Consider the following 10000-nt stretch of genomic DNA (forward strand, 5'->3'; position numbering starts at 1 on the left):
ATTTTTATTTATATGGTGGGAAAGACAAACGGCCTCAGGACACCTTCCATATAGAGCAGGCCGGGACCAGAGACACAAACGGTCCCCCATGAGCAAGCACTTGGCGACAGTGTCGAGGAAGAAACTTCTATCTTTGGATGGTCGCTGATTTTTCACACCTGTGAGCTCGTGTTGCTACCCAGACTCCCGTGTGCCGAGCAAACAGCCAGACACAACTCAAGAGTCCCGTTTTTCTGCTGCCACCTGAACGCAGCTTGTCAGGGAACCGAAAGTTAGACTTTTTTAAAGCAGAGGAAAAAGACGTTTCTCCACAGACACTGACTTTGCTGTTGTCGTCCTCTCAGGTGTGTGTCTCCATGGCGACGGGTATGCGTGTGTTACTGAGTGCGTGGGTTGGCGTGTGCATGGCACTGAACCTCGACACGTCGTTCCCGCTGCTGAAGACCGGCGGAGACGGAAGTCTGTTCGGACTGTCTGTCGCTCTGCACCAAGACCTGAAGACAGACAGTTACCTGTGAGTTCATAGTGTTGCACACCTGTCTGTCTGTCACCTGTCTGTCCGACACCTGTCTGTTACCTGTCTGTCTGACACCTGTCTGTCTGACACCTGTCTGTCTGTCTCCTCTCTGTCACCTGTCTGTCCGACACCTGTCTGACACCTGTCTGTCTGTCTCCTCTCTGTCACCTGTCTGTCCGACACCTGTCTGACACCTGTCTGTCTGTCTCCTGTCTGACACCTGTCTGTTACCTGTCTGTCTGACACCTGTCTGTCTGTCACCTGTCTGTCTGTCACCTGTCTGTCTGACACCTGTCTGTCTGTCTCCTGTCTGTCACCTGTCTGTCCGACACCTGTCTGTTACCTGTCTGTCTGACACCTGTCTGTTACCTGTCTGTCTGTCACCTGTCTGTCTGACACCTGTCTGTCACCTGTCTGTCTGTCACCTGTCTGTCTGACACCTGTCTGACACCTGTCTGACACCTGTCTGTCTGACACCTGTCTGTCCGACACCTGTCTGTTACCTGTCTGTCTGACACCTGTCTGTCACCTGTCTGTCACCTGTCTGACACCTGTCTGTCTGTTAGTTGTGAGGATACACTCGGGTTGGGTTCAGGTCTCAGTTTTAGGTCAGTGCTGTCTGTCTGTCTGTCTCTCTGTGTCCAGGTAAATGATTGACTGTCATTGCTCTGACTTCCTGTTTGTGTGTGGCTTGTACTTTGTCTCCACCAGTAAAAACTCTGTGGTTGTTGTGCTGCAGTAAACTAACGGATTTGTGAAACCACGACTTCCTGCAGTGCTGCAGTCGCACTGAACCACAGTGACAAACCGACAAACACGATGACGCTGCAGTGTCGTTTAGACCAGAGAGACGTTTCGTCCGTGTGAACGTGGAAGTTAGAAATCATCAAACTGTGTCGCTTCTGTCATCAGATAACACACACACACATTCACACACACGCATTCAAACGCATTCACACACACTCACATTCACACACACACACACACTCACACACATTCACACACACACACACACACACACATTCACACACGTTCACACACACACTAATCTAAAGCGTATGGAGGAGGATCTACAGGTCACTGAGGAGGTTCAGTGTGTGTGAATTCCTCGTGTGTAACAGGGTAAAAATATTTTTCATTTACAGAACTCCTCGTGCATTATTACACACACACACACACACACACACAGTCAGGTGAATGCCCTGCAGTGTTAATAATGTGTTTGGATTCTCCTGACTCTGAGAAAACAACAGGTACAGCAGGAGGCTGAAGTTAAAGAGGTTCAAGGGGTCGTTGAGGAAGTTCCAGGGTTATTATGAAAGATACTGAGGTCCTTGAATCCCTTTATGGAGGTTCAAGGTGTCCAAGCAGATCCAGGAGTCCATGGTAAAGTATTAAGGAGGATCTTAAAGAGATTCTAGATGTGCTTGAATAGGTTCCATTAGTCTTGAGAGCTGTAGGGGTCCTTGACTAGCTGTTTGTGCTCCTCATGGAGACTCCAGGACCAAATGAGAAAGTTTTCTGGGACCTTGATAAAGTTGCACAATTCCTTAGATGGGTTCCAGGACTCGTGGGGGGGGGGGGGGGGTTCTTAGGGTGTCTGGGGAACTTCTATGGGTCACTGAATTGGTTCCAGGACTCCTGGAGCAGGTTCCAGGAGTCACTGAGGGATTTCTATGGGTCCTTGAGGTGGAATCGTATGGTCTCCTCTTGGTGGCGACTAATAAACTACATGTTCGTTTACTGTCAGCAGAGAGTTTGAGCAGCTGCTTTTTTATCTGATGCTGACAGGTCACATGATCTCAGGGTCACTTCCCCCACCCCACCCACCGATAAGAAACCGTGCTCTAACACTGAAACTGCAGCTCAGGAAGTATAATGTTGCCATGGAGACATTGAGTTAGCTGTGAGCTACAAAATGTTTTTTAGTCTGTGTTTGTTCACATTGAGTCAAAGTGTCTTAATAACATTCTGCTGCTGCTGAATTAGCTGTTAGCAGCTCCTGTTAGCAGCCCCTGTTAGCAGCCCCTGTTAGCAGCTCCTGTTAGCAGCTCCTGTTAGCGGCCCCTGCTAGCTGCTCCTGTTAGCACCTCCTGTTAGCAGCACCTGTTAGCAGCCCCTGTTAGCAGCTCCCATTAGTGGCCCCTGTTAGCAGCTCCCGTTAGCAGCCCCTGTAAGGAGCTCTTGTTAGCAGCCCTGTAAGGAGCTCTTGTTTGCACCTCCTGTTATCAGCCCCTGTTAGCAGCCCCCGTTAGCAGCTCCTATTAGCAGCTCCTGTAAGGAGCTCTTGTTAGCAGCTCCTGTTAGCGGCCCCTGTTAGCAGCTCCTGTTAGCAGCCCCTGTAAGGAGCTCTTGTTAGCACCTCCTGTTAGCACCACCTGTTAGCAGCTCCTGCTAGCAGCTCCTGTTAGCAACACCTGTTAGCAGCCCCTGTTAGCAGCTCCTGTTAGCAGCCCCTGTAAGGAGCTCTTGTTAGCAGCTCCTGTTAGCAGCACCTGTTAGCAGCTCCTGTTAGCAGCCCCTGTTAGCAGCCTCTGTAAGGAGCTCTTGTTAGCACCTCCTGTTAGCAGCCCCTGTTAGCAGCACCTGTTAACAGCTCCTGTTAGCAGCTCCTGTTAACAGCTCACTGTGATACTGAAGAAAAACTTAAAAACATGATGATTCTCAGTCCTGCAGACTCTTCTCTGGTTTCTCAGTGGATTTCTGGAGGTTTATTCTGGATCATAAAAGATAATGATCTCCACAGGAAGTGATGTCACACTGAATGACATTGACACATGTCTTCATTCAGTTCTGACTCAGAGAAGAAGAAGTGCTCCAGCTGGTTGAAATACCTGAACTAAAGAACATGTTGCTGAGCCGTCCAATCAGCAGCCAAGCTGCATTAACTAACTTCCTGTTGGAAGCACCTGCCACACTTGTCCCTTTCACCCCCCTCCCCCAAGAGAGACTAGAGGTCACTCAGAGGTCAGTCAGCCGTCTGTCTCTACAGTCACCATGACGACTGTCTCTTTATGTTCTCTAATTGGATTGGCTGCAAATGGACCACACACACATACACACACAGTAACCTTGTTTCCACGGGGAGTTCAGGGGTCAGGAGGTCAACGTGTCCTGTGATTGGCTCATCTCATCAGATGCCTCTCCCTCTGTCACTGGCTGAACATCTAGACCTGATCGATGATTAAGACAGAGAAGGTTTTTGGGGTCCTTGACAAAGTTTTAAATTTATGTAAAAAGGCTCCAGGTATGTTCTAGTAAGTTTTAAAGCTCCTTGAGGAGGTTCCAGGAGTCCTTGAAGAGTTCAAACATCTGCCTGTTGTCAGGTCACATGATGTCTGGTCCCGTCAGACAGGAAGTTACAGCTTACCTGACACCTGTGAGCCATCACCATGGTAACACGTCTGAGGTGAGATCAGATCTGAGGTCAAAGGTCACACAGAGACCTGGATCAAAAGCTGTGTGTTCAGCTGGCAGACTGATCGAGGTGTGTGTGTGTGTGTGTGTGTGTGTGTGTGTGTGTGTGTGTGTGTGTGTGTGTGTGTGTGTGCGTGTGTGCGCACAGGCCTGAACCCAGGACAGGAAATGAAACATATTGAGGGAGCATTACACACACACACACACACACAGACCAGATGTGTTAATTCTCAGCTGTTCGGACTCTTCTGTTCCAGTTCAGTAGAGACCATTACAGTGCACTCAGTCCAGTCCAGTTTGGTGGGGGAGACATGATGAGTGTGTCAGTGTGTCCACTGAGTCCGGTGTCCAGTGGAGGAGGAATAGAAAGAACAGGGTTCATACGAAGCATAAAATCAGGTGAAATCCAGCTTTTCTAAAGAAGCACAGCAGGTTTCAGTCCTGCGTCAGGAAGTCAGAGCTCGTTAAAGAGAGACATCAGTTTTCAGCTTTCTCTGAAAAACATGGCGTCATGGTGTGTGTGTCTTGAGTGTCTCTGTGTGTGTGCCTGTGTCTGTCTGTGTGTTTCTGTCTGTGTGTGTGTGTGTCTGTGTCTCTGTGTGTGTGCCTGTGTCTGTCTGTGTGTGTCTGTCTGTGTGTGTGTGTGTCTGTGTCTCTGTGTGTGTGCCTGTGTCTGTCTGTGTGTTTCTGTCTGTGTGTGTGTCTGTGTGTGTGTGTGTCTGTCTATGTGTGTGTGTGTGTGTGTGTGTGTGTGTGTGTGTGTGTGCACCCTGGATGTCCTTCAGACTCAGACATCTCTTCATGTATTCCAGGAACATCAGAACTCAAAACCTTTTTTAAGCTGTTGGGGTCTTCCAGGACATTCCAGGCATTTGTAAACGGCTCCAGGGTCATTCAGTACATTTCAAGGTGTCACTGAAGGAGTTGGATGCCTCAGAAGGCTCCTGGCGTCCTTCAAGACTTTCTAATGGTCTTTGAATGAAATCAAGGTTGCTGGAGAGGACTCCAGGAGTACTTCAAGGCCTTCCAGGGGTCCTGGGTGAAGGAGTTCCATGATGCTTTAAAAGACTTCTTACCTTCTTCAGGACATTCCATTGGTCCTTTCTTAAGTTCCAGGATGGTTGACGGGGCTCTTGGAGTCATTCAAGGCATTCCAGGAAACCTTGAAGGATTTCAAGGATATGTCATCTTGCTCTACAGGTAACAGTCCCTCTCCCCTGTCTCACCTTTTTCAACCTGACAGGCTATTGGTCGGAGCACCCAGGGAGAGGGCAGAGCCTAATGTTCCAGCCAATCGAACAGGAGGAGTGTACAGCTGCCCAATCACTACTGACCAATCAGACTGCAGCAGGATGATGCTCATAGACCCAGGTGAGACTCCGTCTGTGAGATCCATGATGACTGAGGAGAAGCCTGAGCCGACTCACCTGTAGAGACACACTGTTTACTTTCATACACCACAGTTACGCTGAGAGACTCAGTAACCGGCGTTGGAAAGAAACTACGTACAGTTACTCAAGTACTGTGCTTAAATACAAATCTGTGGTACTTGTACTTAATTTGAGTAATTCCATTTAATGCAATTTCTATTTCTACTGACAGCTTTAGTTACTAGTTACTCTTCAGATTCCTTCCTGTCCAGTGGAAAGCTTGTATCTCCAGATGTGCTGCTGTTGAATGTTTGTGATAAACTGAAGGATGAAGTTTTCCTTCATGTCTTCTTCAGCTAAATAAACTGTTTAAAAGCCTCTTGGATCAGCTGAAAATGCTTCGTCACACAGCTGAAAACAGGCTGTTTTTCTGAGATACGAGGTTCTCACAGGACAAACATATGATGATCTTATAGAATATGAAGCATCGCTGCAGATTAAACCAGCCGACAGGATATAAAGTAGTTCAAATGAGCTCAAGCTGAAACATCCACATTAATGCAGCAGGGATATTAATCCACAAACATCAGACAATTTACTGTTACACCAGTACTCTGAGTACTTTAACTACACTCAGCTGATAGTACGTGCATACTTTACTTGAGCAGAGTTTGGATTGCAGGACTTTCAGTGTTTTATTGGTACTTTTTCTTCCTCCTCTGCCCTCGAACTCGTCTCAAAGTGTGTTTCTGAATGCTTGAACAGGATCAGATTGGTTCGTCTCTGCAGGACGTGCAGTGGTTGGTCAGAACGCAGCGAAACAAAAGCTGCTGAACACAACATTTAACCTTCAGGACGTCACAATGACTCCGGAACTGATTCATCAATATTCTCTGTGTGCAACGTGTAACCGCGACACATCGACGAGTAAAGGACGGACGTCTCATCATGTTTCCTTTGAATGAAGGAAATAAAAGCCTTTGATGAATGTGATTGGTCTGGAATGGTTCAGGTGTGTCAGAACTCAGGACTCGCTGCAGCTGCAGCTTTCAGGGTAACAGCATAGATTTGTCCTGGGATGTTATCTCTGTCCTGGTGCATTATGGGTAGTCCATCCCTCAGCCGGCAGTGACAGCTGCTGTCTGTCTGTTTCCCCTGAGAGCTTTTATCTCCCTCCCAAACACAACACACACTCTCACACATGATAAAGCTTTGTCCTGAGTGGGCTGTAATCAGTGGTCACCACAGCAACGGCCAATCAGAGGAGTTCATTTCTAGTGTCATGCTGGACAACAAGCGTCATTAGATATGAGGAAGCAAACAGCCTGCGGTGTGTCACTCACCTGTCCCGCCCTGTTTCAGATCTCAACCTGTCTGAGGACCTCGTTGAGGACATGTGGTTGGGCGTGTCAGTAGCCAGTCAGGGTCGACCTGGGGGGAGGGTCCTGGTGAGTCTGTGTTCTCATTGGCTGACCAAGCTTTCACTGTTCATAAATGTTTTGTTAGCATAGCTTAGCGTATCCCCGTTTTTAATTAATAACTGACTAAACTGGATGTGTGAGCTGCTAACAGACTTAACTTACCAGCTGGTTGACTATCCACCAAACCGACTGACTGACTGAGTAAGTGACTTATTTACTATCCAACTTACCAACTAACTACCTTAATTAACTAGTTTATTCTTATTTAACTAAAGCTTAACTGATTAACTGACTAAATAAAGATGTAAACTGACCGACCGTCTGTCTTGACTAAACACCTGGCTGACTAACTAACTGACAGCTCGTTGGTTCATCTGATTAACTCACAAGTTAACTAGTTTAGCCAACAAGTGACTCAGCGGTTGTTTAATGTACTGAGCTAATAAAGCTCTCACTAATTACCTAATTAATGACCCGACGGAGTGATTGACTAGTTGAATGTGTCTTTATCGACCTGCCTGACTAACTAACCCCCCCCCCCCCCCCCCCCCCACGTCTTTCCAGGCGTGTGGCCATCGCTTTGTTAAACTCTATGGAGCATTCAAACTCAGACACATGATTGGCCGCTGTTATCTCCGTGGAAACAACCTGCAGTTCGATGACACGGACATGCACTGGCAGAACCTGGACCAGCCGTGCAGGTAGGTCACATGACATACAGGTCACATGACACCTGACGCTTCAGTGAACGTGTGTTTTCTGTGCGTGTTTAGTCACCTGGGTGACGTTAGCAGTGAGGTCATGTGTAACATGGGGATTTCCGCCTCCATCACTCAGACTGAAGTCATTCTCGGCACACCTGGAAGCTACGAGTGGCAAGGTGAGTTTCTGTTCAGCATTAGTTTCTCTCAGTTGACTCAAATTCACACACTTTGTCTTTCGTGAATGCGTATTTTCTGAGTGTGTGTGTGTGTGTGTGTGTGTGTGTGTGTGTGTGTGTGTTGCAGGTAACGTCCATGTCTCCTGGATGAATCCAGACATGGTCTTTGACACCCAGAGGAGCTCCTTCCCCAACCTGCAGCACAGAAACATATATATAGGTGAACTGTCCCTTTAAATCTCACTTAAAGCACACTGATGTCGTTCAGTGTGACATCACATCCTGTGGAGATCATTATCTTTTATGATCCAGAATAAACCTCCAGAAATCCACCAAGAAACCAGAGAAGACTCTGCAGGACTGAGAATCTGTCCAGGAGTACACTGCTAACAGCAGCTGCTAACAGGTGCTGCTAGCAGGAGCTGCTAACAGCTAATTCAGTAACACACTAACTGTGTGTGTGTGTGTGTGTGTGTGTGTGTGTGTGCGCGCAGGATATTCAGTCACTCAGGCTCGTCGTCTTCTCTCTCAGGACGATGAAACCATAGTAACAGGTGATGGACTCCTCTACTTCCATTTGTTAAGTTCTGGAAAAGCTGGAATGATGTATTGATCAACTGATTGACGTATCAATTGATGTATTGATTGATGTATTGATTGATGTATTGATGGACAGGAGCTCCTAAGGACAGTAAAGAAGACGCTCGTGGCTCTGTGCTGTTGGCGATGAAACAGTCTGATAAACTGCTGATTCGTCAGACTCTGCGCGGTGAACAGATGGGCTCGTACTTTGGTAACGCCGTGGCAACCACCGACCTCAACAACGACGGGTAACGAAGGATTCACGGGTCACGTGCTGATAGACACCTGTGTCGTCTGCTTTTCGTGTCCCGACATGAAGAAATCTGATTCAGGAAACGACCACAGAGAGTCAAACGTTTTGTATCGAGGCTCACACTGTAAAAATACCTGCGGTGAAAACATTTTAGATCAAGTCAAAAAGTCTAATTTCAAGTCATTCTTGTGCAGCTTATAGTTGAATTATTGACCATTTAATAAGCTGAAGTCATGAATGACAGCAGTGCTCTTATAATAAACTGCACAGTGAAATCCTTCATGTATTCTGAATGCATGAAGGATGGACCACCACGTGGACCACCACTCAGTCATGTTCCCACCCGTTGGTCTGAGGTGTTCGGTCTGATCATCGTTCTGAAGCTGTACTTTATGAATTTTATAACCATCAAGATTGTTGTTGAATGGAACAGCTGTCATTCACATCGAACAAACAGAACTTTTTTTTTCTTTTGATGAAGACAAAGTGACATTTACCTCCATGAAGACGATCCAACCCAGTCTGAAAACACATCAAATCTGAATAAAACATCACGACACTTACAGGAAGTATAATTTTACGGTGCATGTAAAGAGAGACTCTCGGTTTTCTTTTCTCCTCCAGGTGGAATGACCTGCTGGTGGGCGCTCCTTTTTACTTCCATCGTCAGCAGGAGGCGGGCGGTGCTGTTTACGTTTACATGAACGCTGGAGGTTGGTTTGATTCTCAGCCCAGCGTGGTGCTGAGAGGACCAGCTGGATCAGCGTTTGGTATGTCCGTTACTGCTGCCGGAGACCTCAATCAAGACGGCTTCCAGGGTGAGGACACCATAATAATCTAATTCTGATGTTCGAAGAGACAGTGATGAAGAATCTAACATGTTTTTGTCTGCCAGACTTTGCAGTCGGAGCTCCTTTCCATGAAACAGGAAGTGTGATGATCTGGACAGGAAGCAGCGAGGGGGTCTCTACAGAACCGAGCCAGGTCGCACAGGAAAAACTCCTCTGTGTGATTACAGTCAGTGTGTAGATCTCCACTGTAACGCTCCTCTGTGTCTCTCTGCAGGTGATCCGGGGTAGCAGGGTCTCTCCCGGGTTCAGGACTTTCGGGTACTCTCTGTCTGGAGGTCTGGACGTTGATGGGAACAAATATCCGGACCTGCTGGTCGGCTCTCTGGATGACACTGTGGCTCTGCTCCGGTAAATACGTGTTACCATCAAACACATTTAAATCTTTATTTAAAATGTGCAGCATTCACATCAATCGCACATCTGCACATCCAAAGGGCCAGAAACTACCTGGAACTATTAGTAACTGTGAGTAGATCACAGTAACTCCTCGTAATACTTGTACCTGGTAACTTACTGTTCTGATTGGATTTATGTGCAACCATCAATAGCATCATAGCACTTCACTGGAAAGTCTCAGGTACGTCCTGTTTAGTCCTGAAAATCCTGAAGCTGCCATCAAAGACTGGATGATCTCTAGCTTCCTACAACTGAACAGTGAGAAGACTGAGGCTCTGCTTAACGGTCTCATGTTTGTCTCATTTCTTTATAT

General features: G+C 47.2%; 1 protein-coding gene across 3 annotated transcripts in view; it reads left to right on the forward strand.

Moving 5' to 3' along the window:
• LOC121620274 (integrin alpha-3-like) overlaps window positions 1–10000 on the forward strand; it is a 24439-nt gene that overhangs the window by 1291 nt on the left and 13148 nt on the right. For all 3 annotated transcript variants that reach the window (XR_006007572.1, XM_041956261.1, XM_041956262.1), the window contains exons 2-12: window positions 345–514; window positions 5178–5305; window positions 6667–6752; window positions 7290–7426; window positions 7499–7605; window positions 7733–7825; window positions 8100–8159; window positions 8282–8435; window positions 9065–9258; window positions 9336–9424; window positions 9506–9639. Coding sequence is in view for 2 of the 3 variants with exons in the window: in XM_041956261.1 (XP_041812195.1) it covers window positions 357–514; window positions 5178–5305; window positions 6667–6752; window positions 7290–7426; window positions 7499–7605; window positions 7733–7825; window positions 8100–8159; window positions 8282–8435; window positions 9065–9258; window positions 9336–9424; window positions 9506–9639 (1340 nt within the window). In the remaining variant the exon portion in view is untranslated. The remainder of the gene's footprint in view (window positions 1–344; window positions 515–5177; window positions 5306–6666; window positions 6753–7289; window positions 7427–7498; window positions 7606–7732; window positions 7826–8099; window positions 8160–8281; window positions 8436–9064; window positions 9259–9335; window positions 9425–9505; window positions 9640–10000) is intronic.

This window comes from Chelmon rostratus, chromosome 17 (genome assembly GCF_017976325.1).
Source record: "Chelmon rostratus isolate fCheRos1 chromosome 17, fCheRos1.pri, whole genome shotgun sequence".
Classification (NCBI taxonomy): Eukaryota; Metazoa; Chordata; class Actinopteri; order Chaetodontiformes; family Chaetodontidae; genus Chelmon; species Chelmon rostratus.